Source organism: Haliotis cracherodii, unplaced genomic scaffold, assembly GCF_022045235.1.
Source record: "Haliotis cracherodii isolate W230 unplaced genomic scaffold, xgHalCrac1.p SCAF_7, whole genome shotgun sequence".
Taxonomy (NCBI): Eukaryota; Metazoa; Mollusca; class Gastropoda; order Lepetellida; family Haliotidae; genus Haliotis; species Haliotis cracherodii.
In genome coordinates, this window is record NW_027266330.1 from 48,885,781 (window position 1) to 48,907,973 (window position 22,193).

A 22,193-nucleotide genomic window follows, 5' to 3' on the forward strand; every position below is an offset into this window, starting at 1 on the left:
ACAATCCAGTGATTTATACATGGGCATCGGTCCACGCAATTGGGATACGATGACATGCATCAACCAAGTCAACGTGCCTGACCACCCGATCCCGTAGGTCGCCTCTTACAACAAGCATAGTCGCCTTTTACGACAACCATAGTCCCATTTTAAGGCAAGCATGGGTTGCTGAAGACCTATTCTACCCCGGATCTTCACGGGGCTTTTTTATTCTGAGTAAATATTTCTAACAGACATATTCATTGTGACAAGACACGGCGGGGATTCTGTGTTTAATTTAGTCCCAAGCAACATATGCTGTTCGTAAGAGGCGACCAACTGAATCGGAAGGTTGGGCTCATTGACTTGGTTGAATGCGTGTCAATGTGCCCTGTTGGCGTGGATAGTTGCTCACAATATCACTCACTGGATTGTCTAGTCTATGTTCGATTAAAAACAACAAACAAAGTATAATAAGGTTACCGAGGAATGTAATCCAGAAGATGACGAGGAATCCATTTGGCAATAGTAACCTATGCTTTTAAATTTCGTTCCCTGCCTTGATTTGAATATTGTGGGTTCGAGCCCCAGATTCAACCAACCCGAGATCCTTTCTATGTAGCAAGGTATTAATCTTTCAGCTTGCTTTGTCAGTTAAACACCGACTCACTCTCTGTTTTGTGGATTGTTCTTTAACGTCACACTAAGTCCGAGTCCCCGAGCTTTTCTAAATCTATACCTATACTACCTCGGAATCCCAACCAGCACTGACAGGATCTTGGACAGGTAATCATCACACATATAACCTTTGCAGTCATAACGTTTTATTGTAGACTTGGGGTCAGTCAATTTACAGCAGGAAACCACCAAAGTATGATCCGTCATTTTGTAGTGTGTGTTTTTCCGATATCTCTACCCACACCTCGTCGCCAGTCGTCAAATGTTTCACAGCCTGAGCAGAGGCAGTGGCGTCGTCAATATTTGAGTCTGTTGAAACGCAGCCAGCGGCCAGGATAATCCCCTTAGACATGATCCAAACCTTCATTTGAGAGTTTGAATCATACATTTCTATCTGAGTCCAGAACATGTAGGTCCCTGACACTGGTACTGTGAACTTCCCTGAGGTGGAGTTATAGCCTGAACCAGAGTTGTAGTGGATGGTGCCGAATGTCAGAGGAGTGTAGGTTGTTTGATCAGCGGCAGGTGTGCTTACGTGGAATGCCACATCTCTGGTTTTGGATGCTGCATTAAAAGTTAAGTGGATAATAAAGACTGTCAAATATGATGTAAATATCCTAACAAGAGTGTCTCAAAAACTGTTTTCATGACACTCCAACCACACACACCATCACCACCACCACCACCCTAGCCCGACCCTGATGTAGAATATTCTCCTGCATCCTAATTTCATTTCCTATTCCATGATTATAATATTATAAGTTATGATACTGAAAATTACAATTCCAATGGTTTACAATTGATGGATAACACAGTAATTGATATTGTGAACATTAATCAACACCGTCGGGTTGACACGCAATCAACTAAAGCCCTGACTCTGACCAGCCAATCCATTGGGTTGCCTCTTAGGTTCAATACAATTTGCTGGGGACCTATTCAGGTCTGAATGACTTTGGAACAGGTAATCACAAACACCTTTGCAGTCATAATGCTTTAATGTAGACTTGTGCTTAGTGAACTGACAGCAGGACGCCACCAAAGTATGATGCGTCATTTTCAACTAGTGTGTGTTTCACCGTTATCTCCACCCACACCTCCTCGCCCCTTTTCAGGCGTACGACAGCCTTAGCAGAAGCAGCAGCGTCATCGATAGTCGAGTCTGTTAACACCCAACCGGAGGCCAGAATCTCTTCTTTCCCTGCCGTCAAAATCCAAACATTCAAGTAAGCGTCTGACTCATTGATTTCTATCTTAGTCCAGAACATGTAGGTCCCTGACACTGGTACTGTGAACACTCCTGAGGTGAAGTTATAGCCTGAACCAGAGTTGTAGAGGATGGTGCCGAATGTCAGAGGAGTGTAGGTTGTTTGGTCAGGGGCAGGTTTGCTGACGTGGAATGCCACATCTCTGATTTTGGATGCTGCATTAAAAGTTAAGTGAATGAAAGAGTCTGATAACAATTCTATACTATGAAATCTAATGTAAATAGCATGACACCCCCTCCACACAAACCACCACCTCCACCACCACCACCAGCAGCAGCATTCTATCCTGTGACTCTTGTTATAACAACATCACTTATGATGCAAATTATATTACCAAATCTTTCAGTATGCTGACATGTATGTACTGGATAACAATAAGATTCAAGAAATGACGAATTTCCATAAGTGAAACGTGTTGATTGTCTGAGTATATATATGAAACACATTTCAGCATTTCAGGGCCCTAATGTCAAAATATTCTCTATGGATTATATTCTTTTCCTGTCATATGCGGCACAATACTTTGCTTAGTTAAGTCTTGAAAAAAAGTAGTCGTTATTCGATTGTTGGAGATAAGTTAGTGTTCTCGTGCTCGTAAGGAAACTTGGCCTCACTTGTGTCTTAAAATATTATGATTAAGCTTTCTTTTATGTGATTCAAGTGTAAACGATAACTCACCTACATTTTTGGACAACTTTGAAACCTGGTCTTTAGCCGAGTGCAAATCACTTTTAGTTGACTGTAGATCTTTCTGCAACTGCCTGGTGGTCGACTGAAGACTTGCCACACTCTGTTTCAGAGAGGCGACGTCATTTAGCAAACTTGACGTATCTGTACTTGGCATAATAAGTCCAGAAAGCGACCATGGTTGCAAAAGACACACAAATAAAGCTCCCAAAGACATGGTACCTCGACGTGGATATAATAATCTAGGTGTCGTCCTGCTCTTTCTCTCTCTGTGCATATATGTACCTTCAGGATTGTTTGTTGTACGGGGTGCGCCTCTTGTAAGGTTATCAATGTCAAAGTGTTGACCTGGTGACACTCCTGTCTGAATATGCTGTACTTCAACTAAAAAGATTTTAAAAAATGCACGCGTGCAACCAAGACAGATGTCACATGATAACACAGTTCGTGTTTTCTGAAAGAAAGTGAATTGTGAGTCTTAAGAATCAAGTATCAGTCCTTTTAGTATTTCTTCACTGGTTCGAAGAAACTGGAAACAACTTTTTAATGTGCGTGTGAGGACTGGATGTGGTTCTGTAAATTGGATTTGGATGTGAGGGTTGCATGTTGATGTAAGTGTTGGATGTGGGTGTGAGTGCTGGATGTGGGTGTGAGTGCTGGGTGTGGGGGCATGGGTTGGATGTGGATGTAAGTGCTGGGTGAGGGTTGGATGTGGGTGTGATGGTTGGATGTGGGTGTGAGTGTTGGATGTGGATGTGAGTGATGAATGTGGGTTTGAGGGTTGGATGTTGGTGTGAGGGTTGGATGTGGGTGTTATTGTTGGATGTAGCTGTGGGGTTCGATGTGGATGTGAAGGTCGGATGTGGGTGTGAGGGTTGGATGTTGGTGTGAGGGGTGGATGTTGGTGTGAGGGGTGGATGTGGATGTGAGGATTGGATGTGGGTGTGAGGGGTGGATGTGGGTGTGAGGGTTTAGATGTGGGTGTGAGGGTTGGATGTGAATATGAATGCTTGATGTGGGTGTGAGGTTTGGATGTGGGTTTCAGGGTTTGATGTGAGTGTAAGGGTTTGATGTGGGTGTGAGGGTTTGATGTGGGTGTGAGGGTCGGATGTGAATGTGAGTGCTGGGTGTGGGTTTGAGGGGTGGATGTGGGTGTGTGGGTTGGATGTGGTTGTGAGTGCTGGGTGTGTATGTGAGGTTTGGACGTGGGTGTGAGGGTTGGATGTGGATGTGGGTGTGATGTTTGGATGTGTTTGTGTGTGGGTTGGATGTGGGTGTAAGGTTTGGATGTGTTTGTGTGGGCTGGGTGTGGGTGTGAGTGCTGGATGTTGGTGTGAGGGTTGGATGTAATGTGAGGGTTGGATGTCGGTGTGAGGATTTAGATGTAGGTGTGAGGGTTGGATGTGGATGTGAGTGCTGGGTGTGGATGTGAGGGTTGGATGTGGTTGTGAGTATTTTGATGTGGGTGTGAGGGTTGGATGTTGATGTGGATGTGTGTTCTGGGTGTGGGTGTGAGTGCAGGCCGTGAGGGGTGGATGTGGGTGTGTGGGTTGGATGTGGGTGTGACGGTTGGATGTGGGTGTGAGGGTTGGACGTGGGTGTGAGTGCTGGGTGTGGGGGTGAGTGCTGGATGTGGTTGTGACTGCTGGATGTGGGTGTGCGTTTTGAATGTGGGTGTGAGGGTTGGATGTGGATATCAGTGCTGGGTGTGGGTGTGGGGGTTGGATGTGGATATGAGTGCTGGGTGTGAGTGTGAGTGCTGGATGTTGTTGTGACTGCTGGATGTGGGTGTGCGTTTTGAATGTGGGTGTGAGGTTGGATGTGGGTGTGTGGGTTGGATGTGGATGTCAGTGCTGGGTGTGGGTGTGGGTGTTGGATGTTGATATGAGGGTTGGATGTGGATGTCAGTGCTAGGTGTGGGTGTGAGGGGTGGATGTGGATGTGAGGGTTGGACGTGGGTGTGAGTGCTGGGTGTGGATGTGAGTGCTGGATGCGGATGTGTGTGCTGGATGTGGGTGTAAGTGCTGGGTGTGGGTGTGAGCGTTAGATGTGGGTGTGTGGGTTGGATGTGGATGTGAGTACTGGTTGTAGGTGTGAGGTATGAATGTGGGTGTGAGGGTTTAGATGCGGGTGTGAGAGTTGGTTGTGGGTGAGCGTGCTGGATGTGGGTGTGAGGGTTTAGATGTGGGTGCGAATGTTGGATGTGAATATGAAAGCTGGATGTGTGTGTGAGTGTTGGATGTGGGTGTGAGGTTTGGATGTGGGTGTGTGGGTTGGATGTGAATGTGAGTGCTGGGTGTGGATGTGAGGTTTGGACGTGGGTGTGAGGGTTGGATGTGGATGTGTGTGCTGGATGTGGGTTTGAGGGTTGGATGAGGGTGTGCGGGTTTAGATGTGGGTGTGTGCGTTGGATGTGGGTGTAAGGGTTGGATGTGGGTGTGTGGTTGGATGAAGGTGTGAGGGGTGGATGTGGATGTGATGGTTGGATGTGAATGTGAGTGCTGGGTGTGGATGTGAGTGCTAGATGTGGGTGTGAGTGCTGGGTGTGGGTGTGAGGGTTGGATATGGAAATGAGGGTTGGATGTGGGTGTGAGGGTGTGTTGGGGTGTGAGGGTTGCATGTGTATGTGAGGGTTGGATGTGGATGTGAGTGCTTGGTTTGGGGGTGAGTGCCTGTTCTGGTTGTGAGGTTCGGATGCAGATTCGAGGATTGGATGTGGATGTGTGAGTTGGATGTGGATGCGTTGGTTGGAGGTGGGTGTGAGGGTTGGGTTTGGATTTGAGGGTTGGATGTGGGTGTGATGGTTGGATGGGATTATGAGGGGTCGATGTGGGTTTGAGGGTTTGATGTAGGTGTGAGGGTTGGATGTAGGTGTGAGGGGATGGATATGGGTGTGAGTGCTGGGTGTGGGTGTGAGGGTTGGTTGTGGATGTTATGAGTGGATGTGGGTGTGAGGGTTGTATGTGTGCGTGAAGGGTGGATGTGGATGCTCGACTGCTGGATGTGGGTGTGAGTGCTGGATGTGGGTTTGAGGGTTGGATGTGAGTGTGACGGTTGGATGTGGTCGTGAGGGGTGGATGTGGATGTGGGTGTAAGGGTTGGATGTGGGTGTGTGGTTCGATGTGGGTGTTAGGGGTGGATGTGGACGTGATGGTTGGATATGGGTGTGAGGGGTGGATGTGGGTTTGAAGGTTTGATGTAGGTGTGAGGGGATGGATATGGGTGTGAGTGCTTGGTGTGGGTGTGAGGGTTGGTTGTGGATTTGGTTGGTGTATGTGGGTGTGAGGGTTGTATGTGGGTGTGAAGGGTGGATGTGGATATGAGGGTTGTATGTGGGTGTGTGGGTTGCTGGGATGGATGTGGATGTGACTGCTGGATGTGGGTGTGAGGGTTTGATGTGATTGTGAGGGTTGGGTGTGGTCGTGGGGGGTGGACATGAATGTGGATGTAAGGGTTGGATGTGGTCGTGAGGGTTGGATTTGAATGTGAGGGTTGGATGTGGGTGCATGGGTTGGATGTGGATGTAAGTGCTGGGTGAGGGTTGGATGTGGGTGTGATGGTTGGATGTGGGTGTGAGTGTTGGATGTGGATGTGAGTGATGAATGTGGGTTTGAGGGTTGGATGTTGGTGTGAGGGTTGGATGTGGGTGTTATTGTTGGATGTAGCTGAGTGGTTCGATGTGGATGTGAAGGTCGGATGTAGGTGTGAGGGGTGGATGTTGGTGTGAGGGGTTGATGTGGGTGTGAGGGGTGGATGTGGGTGTGAGGGTTGGATGTGGGTGTGAGGGTTGGATGTGGGTGTGAGGGGTGGATGTGGATGTGAAGGTTGGATGTGGGTGTGAGGGTCGGATGTGGATGTAAGAGGTAAATGTGGGTTTGAGGGTTGGATGTGGATGTGATAACTGGATGTGGGTGTAAGGGTTGAATGTTGGTGTGAGAGATGGATGTGGTTGTCCGTTAACCTACATCCTATACCAATAGACATACGTACCTATATAAGGACCAGTGATCCGTGTCTTTTCATTAAGCACCATCATTTCAGTATCACCAATATCTCAGCAACAGAGTGACATGATCCATAACAGTCTTAGGAAGCAAATCACTAAATATCACAGCTTGGATATAGGACATGCTAGAGTGATAAAGATAAAAGACAACTCGATTATATATGGACAGACGCCATACAGCTGGAAGAGAGCTCAGTCTGGCGCGCCCCATCACACGCGACTATGCTTGTTGTAAGAGGCGACTAACGGGATCGGGTGGTCAGGTTCGCTGAATTGGTTATTGCATGTCATTGTATTCCAATTACGTGGATCGATGCTCATGATGCCAATCACTAGATTGTCTGGTCCAGACTCGATTATTTACACACCGTTGTCACATAGCTGGAATATTGCTGAGTGCGGCGTTAAACAACAAACAAACACAGTTCACTCACTGAAACATTTTTGGTCTGGCATACTAGCAGTTGGTAGGTGCGTGGTCTGTGTGAACTCGAACTGCTGTTAATCTTAACACCTCAAGAAATTATTGGGTCACCCCACCGTCCAAAGAGAGTCACGAAGCTCTGCAGATAGCGCTTTGTTTTCCCACCTCCAATCTCCCTGATTGTCAGCCTTTATCTACTTCTCGGAAGCTTGATCATGTTGCGGCGAGGAGATTGTTATTCTTGACATTGTAATTTTCACCATGCTAACATTTTATATTGTCATTGAATAGAATTTTTAGCATAGTATGGTCATTATTTCCACACAATATGGGCCATCTGCTGTCCGGAATTTTCAGCCATTGTGACGTATGCTACCATAAAGTTAAAATCTCACTAAACAAAATAGTTTCTTGCATATCACGTACACACTAAATCCATATCCTGCTCTGCATACTGAGGATGAGTGTTTGTCTCATTTAACTTTCCACTGTGATACAGTATGCCATTGTAAGTATATCATACCAAATTAGCTGACCCGTGAAGATTCGGGGTAGAATAGGTCTTCAGTAACCCATGCTTGCCGTAAAAGGCGACTATGCTTGTCGCAAGAGGCGACTAACGGTGTCGGGTGATCAGGCTACAATCCAGCTTGCTTATAATGTGAATCTTGCTTTCACGGCTAATGCACAGTTCCGACGGGCGTCACGAAGCTTCGCCTGACATGCATACTTTAGTTATGAAATTGGGTTTTAGGTCACGCCCAATATTATTGCACTATATAGCCACGTTCATGTACATGTGTCTGCGGCTGCTTGTACTAGTCCAGATCGATTCCGATTTATAGTGCTAGCCCACTGAGATATCATGAATACCCCACTGACTCCGAGCCGACCAGTCCTTGGTTTACCCCTTAATGTCGAGCGCCCGTTTTCCCGTTTTTTGATATGATGCAGCCGGGGGGACGCTCGACCACTAGGCCACAGAGGCGGGCCCAAGCTTGGGCTGCAGAGCGGAAATGTGAAAAACACTTTCACAACTTTTGGTTTTGTTTGTTAGGCTTTGAACATTTTGACCATCTCGTATTGTATGTGGTATTCAATAGACTTTCGACCGTATCCCCCTTTAAAATATGAATAGTTGAAAGTGAATAAATGGTTTCACGCCGCTTTTAGAAATGATCCAGGAATATCACAGCGGGGGACACCAGAAATGGGCTTCACGCATTGTACCCATGTGGCGTATCGTCCTTCAGCGTGACGAGCGAAGGTTTTAGCAACTAGGCTACCCCTCCTCCCCTATAGTTGAGAGAAGCACGTTACATTTAAATATATAATACTTTTGGAGGGGGATACGGACAGAAAACTTTCCCTCGACATATTGGAGTGTATTGTCATATCAGATTCACTGCTAATGGGCGATAACAATGACTTACACAACAAAGATACAAATAAACAATGTAACTGCGCCTGAGTCCTTGGTAACCTGTTGAAACATCTTATAATTACAAGCAAAAACACTTCTCACCCATACACATTCAGTAGCAGTAGTCACGGTGAGAAGGTAAAACTGGCTCATAAACTGTCATGCAGGGTTTGCTCCCTCTTGCGTCGAGATGTCGATGACAGTTCTCGTGTTAGTCTCGTCGTGCATACCTTATCTCCAATAGAATAAACCTCGCCTGACTTTATCTTGCCGGTAGTTCACTTTAAACCACCACCACACAAACAGCTGCAACTTCGGGATTGGGGGAAAATCTCGAATTTGATGCACATAAATTTAGCAAATTATATATCTAAATTAAATATACGTACGTAATGTTTACACAGAATAAGGTGAGTGAGTATGTATGGTTTGACGCCGCTTTTAGCAATATTCCAGCAATATCACGGCGGGGGTCACCATAAATGGGCTTCACACATTGTACCCATGTCGGGAATCGAACCCGGGTCTTCGGCGTGACGAGCGAACGCTTTAACCACTAGGCTACCGACCGCCCCTCAGAATAAGGTAAGATGATGGAAGTTTGGTAATCAGTACTAAATGAACATGGTTCAGGTTTTGGACTCGCAGCTAACACAGGTTAGTTTTTCACACCCCTCAATCATGATCCCTTAAATAAACATTAGCAAAACAACTTCAAAGACGACCACCATTCGCCTTTCTGCGAATACCTAAAATTAAAAAGCCGCCTTCGTGCGAATACAAATATAACACGTGCCTGTAAAGGTCTTCGCTTGGGGGACAAGCTGTTCGGCAGTGAAGGAGGACAGCGCTCTGATGGGTTAAATGTCTTCCGTTTCGAACTATGAATGGCCTCAACAGTGCTGATGATTGCTATGCAATGTTGCATCTTGAAAACAGAGAACAATAAAGTGAAGGATGTTTGTATTTTCTTTTGTTGTTTGTTCCCTGTACCCTCTTAAAAATGTAACGCACAGGTAGATTTTTAGTGAACGTATTGTACCTAATATAGTCGATATATTAAATTTAATGTCATAGATACAAATATTAAATTTTGGAGCTACATAGTCACATGTTGTCGTTGTACAGAGACATTGAAAACTGTTCATTGTCATATCACTTAAGGCCACAAGGTTGCGCTGAACTCAGTATCTCGTGTGACCGCCCTAGGCAGCAATCACAGCTCTGCATCTCCTCGGCACTGACTGGATAAGTATACGAATTCTGTTCTGCGGAATTCTGCGCCATTCTTCATGTAACATGTTGGCCAGTTGTGGAAGTGTCTGTGGCGTGTTCTGGCGTTGACGTACACGTCGATCGAGTTCATCTCAGGGGTGTTCGATTGGGTTGAGATCTAGATATCTCGACGGACAGGGCAAGACGATGCCGTTGCCATTATGAAGGTAGTCTACCTTGACACGAGCTGTGTGCGGTGGAGCGTTGTCCTGTTGAAACAACTCCCTCTGGCGGTCAGTGATTGGAAGGAGGTGAGGTTGAAGAATTTGAACCACAACCAATTCAGATCTCGTTGTATGACACTACCGCCACCGAAATTGTCGAATTCACGTACACACTGTGTGGCAAAATGCTCATTTCGACGACGATAAACACGTTGTCTTCCATCTCGCCGGTGAAGAAGAAATCGTGATTCATCGCTAAATAGCACACGTCTCCCGTTTCTCAAATTCCAAGGCTGTAAAGTATGGCACCGATGGATCTATTGCAAAACAGGGACGATAACTGGTCTTCCACCCTCGCGAAGATGGTTCCTGATTGTCCGGTCTGATATCCTACTCAAACCAGGGATGTTTCCTACAGTCTCCGTAGCTGTGGCATTGCGATGACGGAGGTGGAACAGTCGAATGTAGCGATCCTGTGCAGGGGTGGTAACTCTTGGTCGGCCGGTTCTCGGACGCTCTGCAGTGGAATTAAACTGTGTGTATCAGCCACAAAGGCGGCAAATGGTGCTGTGGTGGACGTTGAAGAGGCGTGCAACAGAAGACTGCAATTCCCCTCTTTGGATACATCCTATGGCGATGTTCCGATCGGCAGCGCTGAGTCTCGGCATTTACGAACAAAATGTTGGCAATTGAATGACAAATTATTGGCTTATGCTTGCCTTTTTATAGCCACTAGCAAAAGTGTACAAGGTACAAAAGATACAACTTGCACCTGCATTTTGCTTTATTGATTTCCTCCATGACATTTTTGAACAAGTGTGAAAACAATGCCGTTTAAGACACTGCAAATCGACAATGGCTGCGTTTTGATGCACCGTTTGTCGATTAACATATATCCAATTTATATACCGGAGTTTTTGTGTAGTCAGGTTGAATGAACTACATACTACCTGTGCGTTTGTTTTTTTAAGAGTGTATTACCCGATAACATCTCTTGCCAGTTGGATAAATGAACATACAGATGTGTGGACTGAGCTTGCTTAGCCCTCCACAGTTCACAGAAACTAAACTGTAATATCGAGTATCATCAAATTAACACGAGCCAATCAAACGGATGCATTATCGTCACGTCCCGTTGGCAGGTCTATCCAGAAGCTCTGTACACTGTGTATGTTTAATCGCGAGCGCTGAACCCTGTCACATGGAAACCACAAGCTGCTGCCTGGAAGCCAAGCGATCACGATCCAGATCGTACAGAGAGCTCATAATGCACCAGCCAAAGCACTTTGGATTATAACAGCTCGTGCAGCATCACTCGCTAGAAAGAGAGAGAAATATCGTAAGTGCATGTTTAAGCAATCATCCCACCTCAAATGTACAGCAAAGTCACATAACATTTATTATTCAACTGAGAGCTGTGCATCGTTATTTATTCACACGACGTGTATTGAATATCCGGCATTTGTGATGTGAAATAGGTTGTCACGCTTGTGTGTTTGTGTTTGGGGCAAGACTTGCTAAATACAATGTTTATTCCAAATACAGGACACACTCGCGAACACACTCGCGTGATAACAGTTACTAATCCATGGTAATAGGAAAGGAGACACCCTCCATGCGTCACCCAATAACCACCCCCCCCACCCCTACCCCCCCACCCCCACACCCCACCCCCTTATGGCCCATTTAACGACAGGCAGTAATACCGGTTGAGTAAGCTACACACACACACGTACATGCACGTCGCTATATAAGTGACGCGACGTTAAACCCCCTTTTATAGCAAAAGTATCCATAGCAGGCGAAACTTCGTGACGCATCAACCAAGTCAGCGAGCCTGACCACCCGATCCCGTTAGTCGCCTCTTACGACAAGCATAGTCGCCTTTTACGGCAAGCATAGGTTGCTGAAGACCTATTCTACCCCGGATCTTCACGGGTATTGCATACATTGAATAACATGCATATAGATGTGACAAATTATGTAAGTTTGTTTTCTGTTGTCTGATGGCTAGGTCGGACAGTTATGAGGTCGAACTTTTTATATCATCCCGAGGATTTCGGGATCAAGTTGTTTGACTGTATATCGCAATATTTCAATATTATACATGCCTAGCCACTTCCAACAAAGTGCCAGTTTACGTAATCACATCATTATGTACCGCCCTGCATTAAAATAGGTGAACAGGATAACTGCTGATGTTATATGCTTTACTTAATTAGCGATCGCTATACATGTATTGTTGTGGTAATAACGAAACCATAGTAGCGTTCATATTAAAAGCTGTTCAACAACAACAAGACGTTTTGAAAGAGCAGTAGTCCTAGAGTATTTGAGGTAGCTTTTAAAGGTATGTGTGTTGTCAGGCGACCTAAATCTCTAAATATAGGCGGAAAGCCTAATGTACTGAAGGTTCAGGGATTGGATGACACAATACGTCTTGTATCAGCACAGAAAGGAAGCCCCCTGCTGACTGTGGTATGTTTGAAACTGATCCCCATGTTACCTACGTTATGACTGTGGTATGTTTGAAACTGATCCCTATATTACCTACGTTCTGACTGTGGTATGTTTGTAACTGATCCCCATATTACCTACGTTCTGACTGTGGTATGTTTGAAACTGATCCCGATATTAACTACGTTCTGACTGTGGTATGTTTGAAACTGATCCCCATATTACCTACGTTCTGACTGTGGTATGTTTGAAACTGATCCCGATATTAACTACGTTCTGACTGTGGTATGTTTGAAACTGATCCCTATATTACCTACGTTCTGACTGTGGTATGTTTGAAACTGATCCTTATATTACCTACGTTCTGACTGTGGTATGTTTGAAACTGATCCCTATATTACCTACGTGCTGACTGTGGTATGTTTGAAACTGATCCTTATATTACCTACGTTCTGACTGTGGTATGTTTGAAACTGATCCCTATAAACAAGGTCATGTAATGAGAGTTCAGTCCAATATTGCTCGAAATAGGTTTGGTAACAACAAGAATGTAGGAACATGTGAAGATGTGTTGATTTCCTTGACCTCTGACATCAATTTATCTGACAAGTTACTGTTCCTTGATTCAGAATAAGCGATTTGGAGAGACTTTAATGAATTGGAATTGTTTCAGTGATGGCCTGCAACAGAGGTTGCCACTCTGTGTAACACAACAGAGGTTGCCACTCTGTGTAACACAACAGAGGTTGCCACTCTGTGTACCACCACAGAGTTTCTGAGCCGCTTCTTCATAACTTGGCATGAACACATTGATGAAACAGACAAGGTCATGTAATGAAGGCGCAGTGCAATGTTGCTGGACTCATTATCTCTGGGAAGTTTTTTGTGACAACTTAAATATAGGAACGTTCTTGTGACCCAAGTTCTTGTAAACAGGGAGATGTGTTTCTCATTCTTGCCGTATGACATCAATGCGTCTAACAAGTTACTTTTCCTTGATTTGAAATGAGTGTCATCCAGTGGAGAGCCTTTTAATACACGCGAGGCATTGTTAGAGGGTTGGCTTTGTACAGAGGTTGCCACTGTGTGCCACACCATAAGGTGTGACTCTGCTTAGGTTTAATCAATCTCCTCCGTAGTATCTCCTCGCTTATATCACAAGAGTGCGCTATGTCCATTGTTTCGGCAGGTTCTTATTCATCGTAACTACCCTTGCATCAGTATTTGTCGGGGGTGGGGGTCGTGCAGGGGCGGGGGAGGGGGTTGGACGATTTAATAAGGGGGCCAAACCTTGGTGCATGGTTTTGCATTTTCCCGTAAACATGTTCCTTCTTCAAAGAATATATGGGTAGATCTGTGTGTATCTGCGATGGAATGAGCATTATAAAGGACGTTGCTTACAAAAAGTACAGGAAGTGTCATAATGTGGGAGGCCATCTCTTATGGGTGACGATCAGATCTTGTTCATATCATAGGCAACTTCACAGGTACACGACAAGGATGCATGTTGAGTCCTGTTCTTTTTATACTTTTTATAAACGACTTTGTACGTGAAATGGAGCTAAGGGCTAATGGGCTAAGAGTCATATTTGTGAATGATAATTTTGATGAAATCATGTTATTAGTATTTGCTGATGATGTCACTCTTATCGACGATTGTGTAATTGGACTTCAGAGAAAACTAGATGCTTATGACTCTTTTTGCGACAAATGGGGGCCTTGACGTTAATTTCGATAAGACAAAAGAAATGGTTTTATAAAGTTTTGCAATTTGAAGTTGTATCATATTTCAAAACCTTGGTCTACTATCCCCTCAAGGCTTGTTTGGACTAAAGCATGTGATACACTAGCTATTCAAGCAAGGAAAGCGACTTTTCTTGTGTTAAATATGATAAAGAAATTCACATCTCTCCAATTTTCTACTGCTGCTAAAATATTTGATTCAAAGATTGCTCCTGTTCTTTTATATGGGTCAGAAATATGGGGATGTGCTTATAGATAAAGCATTGGTAAGAACATCAACACATGCAATTCTAGGAGAGCTAGGAAGAACTTCATTGTGTGTAGAATTTTACCCTCATTGTATTAAGTACTGGTGTAAACTACTTAGATTACATGAAACAGGATATCCGTATGCCTGTTACCATATGTTAAAAGCATTTGACGAAAATGGTCAAACTAAATGGGTTTCCTTTGTAAGACAATTATTGTTTCAAACTGGGTATCATATGTATGGTTGTCTCAGGATTAAATATCGGCGATATGAAATGCTTCATGGTTATATTCAAACAACGATGTTAAGATATAGAATTCCAAAACTGGCGTTACAAAATCACCAATTACTCTTTCCTTGATGTTTCTTCATCTTATAAATCATTACTCGAACCAGTAAAATACCCGTATACTTTAGCATGTGAAAGAGATCTTCTTAGAGCTATATGTAAATTCCGTTGTTTAAGCCTTAATCTGAATGTACAGAAAACTCGATTAAATACAACCACAGAGTCATCGTTTAGTTTATGTACGAAATGTAACCGCTATGAAATAGAAAATGAATACCCTTTTTTGTTAATTTGTCCTTATTATAAAAGTAGTAGAGTAAATTTAATTCCAAAATGTTACCATGTGCGACCATCTGTTCCAAAATGTATCTGTCTTCTATTTATCAGAAATGATTCTGTTATGAAAAACCTGTCTATATATTTAAAAAAGACATTTACCTATGTAAATCCAAATGTAAAAAATATGAACGTTTGTTTTAAGAAAATATGTGCATGTGCATAGTATACATTATTCATGTAAATGAACTCTGGGCCATGTGGCCTTCATTCATGAATAAACGTCTTCTTCCTTACGTCCCAGCATTGTTCCATCTCTGCAAGCAGCAGGCGCCATTGTACGGCATAACGATGTTCTTCCCCACACAGGATGATTACTGATTACCCGAGATCTCCGACATAAACGTGCTGTTATGGCCGTCCATGTCACCAGATCTCAACTCAATTGATTATCCGTGGGATGAGCTGGACAGACGTTAACATCAGCATCAACCAGTGTTACATAATCTGAAGCAATTTATTCAAATCCCTCATTCACAGAGGCAGAGGATGTCGTGCAGTCATTCATGGCAATGGTGGACACACACAGTACCGGGCTTAACGACTGCAGTGCCTCTCAAATAACGTTTTATGAACTTTGTAATCCTCCCAACATACACTTGACCTGCGTTTAGCTTTTAAGACCTTGTGGAGGTCACAATGAATCTAAGGAAAACTACATACATGAATATGGCATGATGAATTTCTAACGCACTCACTGTCTGATTCTCAGCACCAACGAACAAAGGGGTACCATTGCCATGGATACAAGACACCGCAAGGATACTGACAGTGGCTATGCCTGGGTTGTTCTGTTTGCTGCAACCTTTTCCAACTTCATCATAGGGATGTTGTTATATTCGCCTGGCGTATTCAACACCGCCATCTTGGAAGAGGTAGAAAATGACCTTTCGCGGACATCTTGGATCGGCTCTACTTTGGTTGGAACGACTACGTTGTCAGGTAGGTAGAGCAACTTTGTAGATTGTAATTCTTTCGGACATACCTATTCACAAAGGCTTGACCAAACGACATACGATAACAAACAGGCAAAATTGTCCCCCAAACGAAGAATGTAACCACTGAGGGCATTTCCCTTACGGGGGTGAAAATGAGTTCCCGGTGTTCGACACGCTTTCCCTTGTTAGCCAACAGATGATTGACGTTGATATGTGATAACCTTTTATTATTTTCCACCTTTTGTTATCTTGTTAATTGTTGTTGTCCTAACATGTACATATATATGCTCTCTGGCTCATGGCATTCATTCACCTGATGAAGGAGTAAGCATATACTCCGAAACGTTGTGTTCCTCATAATAAAGAAGTTGACATCCATATATTCTCTTACTTTTACAGAGTATGTGATTTCAACACTTTCACATGGACATTTAAACATTTTCTCCTAATGCTACGATTTCTTTTCCCCCTTGGAAAAAAATTATTGACTTAAAACATGTAGGATAATTAATATTCACAAAAAAAACCAAAATCATATATTTCACTTTACTTGCCCTTTAGAATTAAGAAGTTATTAACGATAAAAAATCTGACTATAAATATTTTTTTGCTAGATATCTTGTATTCTGCAAACACTTCATCAATTAATTGACTGTTTTTTCTATCAGGTCCAATAGCTGGAGTCTTTACAAGCAGATTTGGCCGCAAAGCAGCTTCCTGTCTTGCGGGAACGTTGGTTCTGATTGGTCTGAGTGTATCTTCCTTTATAAAGAGCGTCAATGGTCTTTTGTTCACTAATGGCATCCTCACAGGTAAAATTACACATTGTAATATTATTAGGCGATTTCGTTCAAACATATAATATTCAATATGAGATGGATCAGGAAGAAGTCACCACAATGCATTTACCATTTGAGAAATAACGTTGGTTGGTTGGTTTGTTGTTTATCGCCGCACTCAGCAATATCCCAGCTATATGACTTCGGTCTGTAAATAATCGAGTCTGGACCAGACAATCCAGTGATTAATATCATGAGCATCGACCCACGCACTTGGGATCGATGACATGCATCCACCAAGTCAGCGAGCCCGACCACCCGATCCCATTAGTCGCCTTTTACGACAAGCATAGTCGTCTTTTACGGCAAGCATGCTTTGCTGAAGACCTATTCTACCCCGGAATCTTCACGGGTCTGAGAAATAACGAGAGAAAAACAATAGAGAGAATGAGTGCAAGAGAAATATCTATATCAAAACATAAATATATTACTCATATTAGTGATTGACTGATGAAGCGGGTTAAATGTACGGTGCGCCCGTCTCGAAGTATGCTATACCTGTACAAAACTACAAAATACATAACACATGAGTTTTGTTTTACTGCTTTCCAGGTTTGGGAGCAGGTCTAGCAATAAATGCAGCAGGTACCATACCTGGACTCTACTTTGAAAAACGCCTCCCTCTTGCATTTGGCGTCTCCACTGCAGGAACCGCCATGGGTCTGTTTGCTGGAGGCCCTTTAGTTGCCATCTTACTAAAACATTATTCTCTCAGTGGTGCGTTTCTGATCTTTGGTGCCATAGGGAGTCACCTCTGTGTCGCAGGATCTCTGATGAGGCCAAGACAACAAGCTACAGTCAACGTTATCGTTCCAGATCAACAGCATGATTACCAGTCAGTGACACTCTTTGTTGAAGGTAGCAAACTTCAGGATGAATCGAGTAACTTGACGGAAGAACAGGGGCAACGTGATACTCGTGTAAAATGTAACATTATTAACAACAAGAGGAATGGTTTGGATGCCCATAATATGCAGGACAATAATCAGATACAGGTAACAGAAAAGAAACCAGGGAGTTGCGAGGAAAATAAATGTTCAAGAAATCGTTTTTTGATCGTAGAAGAAGGAAACACCATGAAAGCGGATTCAACACTGTTACATTCCAACACTCTTAATTCAAACTTGCAAAGAAGATGGTGGAGTTATGTTAAAAGAAACTTGCCTCTTATAACAGCGAATGGATTCCTTTTCTACAACATCAGTCTGATGTTCTTAGGTCTGGGAGAAAATGCTATCCTTTTCCATCTGCCAAATTATGCTTACTCTAAGAGCAGCACTCGCATTCAGTCCACAAATCTCTTCACTGCAATGGGTCTGACTAGCCTTATGTCGAGAATATTCACAGGCCTGATATTAAACGACAAGGATATAAGTATCATCTTGCTACATGTTAGCTGTCTTGGAATAATAGGAATCCTGGCTCTGGTGTTCCCGCTCTACTCACACACGTATTCTCTGCAGATGGTGTTCAGCGCCTTGTATGGCCTGTATGGGGGAGGCCTTCATTCTATCCTGAGCCCAATGACTGTGGAATGTGTAGGGGTAGCTAATCTCGCTGTTGGATTTGGAGTAACTCATTTCGCCATAGGAATCGGATATATTCTTGGTCCACCTGTAGCAAGTACGATTTTATTGATACCATTGTGGATTAAGGTTTCAGGATACTGGATTATCTTCTGAAGGGTATTGAATGGCCATCGGTTATACTATTAGTTATGTCTTTAGTTGCCATATAAACAGTGTGATATTAGGTGAGCAGAAAAATATTGGACGAGGCGTCACCTAATATGACTACGTATACGGTAACTAAAAACACCATAACGAATTTATTATGCTGAAAAGTTTAAACTATTTGGTATCCATATCGCTATTGTATCCAGTTCCTATATTATACATACTTTGGATCCATTCGTGGTCATAACTTTTAAACCCGATTCAAATGACTCTGAGGGCGGTCGGATAGCCTAGTGGTTAAAGCGTTCGCTCGTCACGCCGAAAAACTGGGTTCAATTCCCGACATGGGTACAATGTGTGAAGCCCATTTCTGGTGTCCCCCTCCGTGATATTGCTGGAATATTGCTAAAAGCGGCGTAAAACCATACTCACTCACTCACTCACTCAAATGACTTTGCCTGAATAAAGCCGCCCATTCAAATTACACCAAGAGATACAATCTGTGCTGAGTTAGTGCTAAGTGAGATTGAGATGATTACGCCACTTCTGCAACGAAGCATGGGTGGCCAGTGGAGATATCATACCTTGGATATATATATACATATATATCTTCTATATATATATAGAAAAAGCATAGTAAACTCTCAGGCAAAATATAGTAATAATCAAAGTAAGATTGAACACAGTTTTAATTGGCTAGTGCTTTCAACTCATACCACAACTTTCTAGTTTTCCCGCTATATAAGCTACATTTTGATCATGAACCTACATTATTTAAAAAAGAGCAACATTTCATTCATAAATACGCGCCTCAGTTAAATGCATACATAATTTAGCCTTTACTAACACAGATAGAGTGCAAGAAGAAATTCTGGGATTGTGTTTATGTATGTGTGTTTTAACCTTAGCAACGGATCAACATATTCAAGATATACTTTGGTGATTAGAAATGAAACATACCTTCCCTTTTCTTTCAGGTATCATCTATGAAAGCAGTAAGGTCTACGATAACACTTACTTCTTTGGAGGTAAGACATCAGACAGGTTGCTGTCGATACACAAACCTAGAGCCCAGAAACAATAGTGTGGTTTCATGCGATTTATTTGTGTATTAATGGGCATTACAATCACGCTGTATAGTCGTTTTGTTCGTAAAAACGACAATTCAGTATCAACAGCAAATACATGTTCCATTTTGCAGATATGGATCATAGGAGGCAGTTTATTGACATATTGTCTATTTTGTACAGGTGGATGTCTTATCGCAGGTTCAGTATGTGCAGCTGTTGTGCCAGTGTACAGGAGGTTACACGGATCCTCATAAATGGAGATTACTTTGGAGTGAATGAGTCCATTAGAACACCTGTATGATAATCAGCAGCCGTTACAACTTCACAGGAGGCACAGTTGACCACAGTTACGTCCACTTTGGCGTGCCAGGAAACTTTTCATCATGGTTTCGGATTCCGGTTCGCCTTGATTATCTTTTCAGACATGCCCCTACCATAGCCGTGATCATGGGCTTCACCAATGTGGTAAATGTCTGAAGACAACACATCAGACAGACACTACTTGATACAACATAAATAAAGTTCAACAGCATGCAGCATGAAAGTTATGTAGGCTGTAGACCGTTTTCTTAAACCAACGAGACCCGTGAAGATCCGGGCTAGAATATGTCTTCAGCAACTCATGCTTGTAAGAGGCGACTAATGAGTCAGACTCGCTGACTTGATTGTTGCATGTCATCGTATCCCAATCGCATAGATCGATGCTCATGATATGAAGCACTATAGATTGTCTGGTCCAGATCTAGACTCTATTATTTACAGACCGCCGTCATACAACGTAAACCCATGAACAAGGGTATCATGCTGAATAAATATATATATGTCGCATATCACAATTATATTCCCAATATATCACATTTACGATACGGAAACACGCACGGATACATTCCACTGGTTTTAATCATGTCTGGCTTAGCGTTCGCATGTGAACTAGAAAACACTGGTGTCAACCCACCATCTGTTGTCAAGACTGGCTTGCACTGATGTCATATTTCAGACTTTTGCAAACTGTTAAACGCCCTGCACTCTGCACATGGAATGATGATGGTTGGTTTAAGTCCAGTCTCAACAAGTGACTCCGAACATGATTATTCACACACCACGTCAATGCCACCACTTTACATGGCATCAGCCACCACACCACAACAAAACATCACAAGTTTGGTATTTTGTTTTTAAACCGAAAAGTGTGTGATAGGCACAATCTCATGAAAATCTGACCTCAGTTTTCGCTACCGCTAAACAAAGATCTGAGGACATCCCATTAGGGGTCACGTCAGAACGACCTTTCATCCGACTAATCAGAAAGTCGCTTACCAGATTATGAAAATGACAGTCGGAATGTGATTTTTAATCATGCAACCCTGAAAACTTTTACTCAGACCGATAGTTACGGGTTTAACGACTGAATCTATTAGCCATTCCAGAATGTTCTTTTGTTCAGGTTTCAAAGTTGTAATCGAGAATTTGTCAAAATATGTTTCGAAGCGTAGTCGCCAAATTGAAATTAGTGGCGTAAAGCACGAGAAAGCTGCCTTCTGATTGGTCATTCCATTGGTCGGTCAAAGTTCGACAAGTAATTGGTTGTCCTCAGATCTTTGTTTAGCTGTAGCGAGAACTAAGATCTGATTTTAATGAGATTGGTGATTGGCATAGCAAGACACAGAGACTCATGTTCATTGCTACACATGTATCATTAACCAAAACCATCGTCCAGCTGCCGAAACATGCCATTATAGTAATGAATCTGAAACTAGTCTTGCGCATCATTTAATAATTACAACTTTTCGCATACAATTTTAATGTCATGGTTTGGTGCACTTTAATCTAATTTACGATTGAAGTAACACTGTATTTCTTCTATGTTTTGTTGAGTGCACGGTTAAAAGATAGAGAATCTCACCCGAGTGTCAAATATATGAACACGAGTTGATAAAAGTGGAAAAATTCCGAGGCTTGCCGAGGATTTTGGCCACTTTTATCAACGAGTGTTGATATATTTGCTATCAAAAGGCACGAGGGTGAGATTTTATTCATCATCCAACATCATTCTTTTAACTTTTTAAATTTGTAGACAGTAATTAGCAGTGTCTTCAGTGTAAAAAGTACTGCAAACAGCTTCAGTAGCAGAGCCATTAGTGATGTCATTTGATTGTGACGTCATGGTAACCAGTATCTTTACCATGATGCATATGATAACATCAATATTAGCAGGAACCGCTGTAGATTTGGAAATTCAAATTTGTCTAAATTAGCTACTTAAGAGATGCTCGGAATCAGTATACTGTGCCTGAAGAGGTTATCCACGTTGCATTGTGTCGTGTCAAGGGACAATCACTATAAAGCAGGCATAAAGTGGACTAGTACAGTGACACACACGCACACATGCACACACACACACACACACACACGTGACCACCCAATCCCTTTGGTCGACTCTTACGACAAGCATAGACGACTATTACGACAAGTTACGACCTATTCAAACCCGGATCTTCACGGGTCGCGTGAGTTAGTTACTAGGGTGAAATTGGTGGGTGCCTGAGATAAAAGATCACTTCTTCTTTTTTCTGACACATCTTCAGAACTTTCACGGCTTCATGACCTACACACATCCGGAAATCAAACCCGACATTCAGCTTCAGAGTGAAGAGAAGACTTTTACCACTACCATTGGCTTCACAGTGTATA

General features: G+C 43.1%; 2 protein-coding genes across 4 annotated transcripts; one reads left to right on the plus strand and one right to left on the minus strand.

Annotated features, from left to right (window-relative positions):
- Positions 1–786: 786 nt before the first annotated feature.
- Positions 787–8,586, minus strand: LOC139447763 (caprin-2-like). Of its 3 annotated transcripts, none has more exons than XM_071229253.1 (3): positions 6,603–6,702; positions 2,604–2,996; positions 787–1,221 (listed from the first exon to the last, which is right to left on the minus strand). In XM_071229253.1, exons 1-3 carry the CDS (start codon positions 6,646–6,648, stop codon positions 830–832), a joined length of 831 nt encoding a protein of 276 aa, XP_071085354.1. In that variant the 5' UTR covers positions 6,649–6,702; the 3' UTR covers positions 787–829. The 3 variants fall into 3 exon arrangements, with proteins under 3 accessions (XP_071085354.1, XP_071085355.1, XP_071085353.1); XM_071229254.1 differs by lacking the exons at positions 787–1,221; positions 6,603–6,702 and adding exons at positions 1,637–2,080; positions 8,568–8,586; XM_071229252.1 differs by lacking the exon at positions 787–1,221 and adding an exon at positions 1,637–2,080 and having other exon boundaries at positions 6,603–6,705.
- A 7,133-nt stretch (positions 8,587–15,719) lies between these two features.
- Positions 15,720–19,947, plus strand: LOC139448575 (monocarboxylate transporter 9-like). Its single transcript, XM_071230144.1, has 5 exons — positions 15,720–15,921; positions 16,586–16,729; positions 17,309–18,379; positions 19,410–19,460; positions 19,683–19,947. The coding sequence occupies exons 1-5, from the start codon at positions 15,720–15,722 to the stop codon at positions 19,754–19,756; spliced, it is 1,542 nt and encodes a 513-aa protein (XP_071086245.1). The 3' UTR covers positions 19,757–19,947.
- The last annotated feature ends 2,246 nt before the right edge of the window (positions 19,948–22,193 follow it).

Bases quoted from the DNA above. Each gene is read 5' to 3' on its own strand.
- LOC139447763 (XM_071229252.1), bottom strand. From the start codon at position 6,648: ATGATGGTGCTTAATGAAAAGACACGGATCACTGGTCCTTATATAG. The intron at 2,997-6,602 runs GTACGTATGTCT...AAATCTTTTTAG, and splicing joins GATCACTGGTCCTTATATAG to TTGAAGTACAGCATATTCAG. The intron at 2,081-2,603 runs GTGAGTTATCGT...CTTTTAATGCAG, and splicing joins AAAGTTGTCCAAAAATGTAG to CATCCAAAATCAGAGATGTG.
- LOC139448575 (XM_071230144.1), top strand. From the start codon at position 15,720: ATGGATACAAGACACCGCAAGGATACTGACAGTGGCTATGCCTGGGTT. The intron at 18,380-19,409 runs GTACGATTTTAT...CTTTTCTTTCAG, and splicing joins TCTTGGTCCACCTGTAGCAA to GTATCATCTATGAAAGCAGT. The intron at 19,461-19,682 runs GTAAGACATCAG...TATTTTGTACAG, and splicing joins TAACACTTACTTCTTTGGAG to GTGGATGTCTTATCGCAGGT.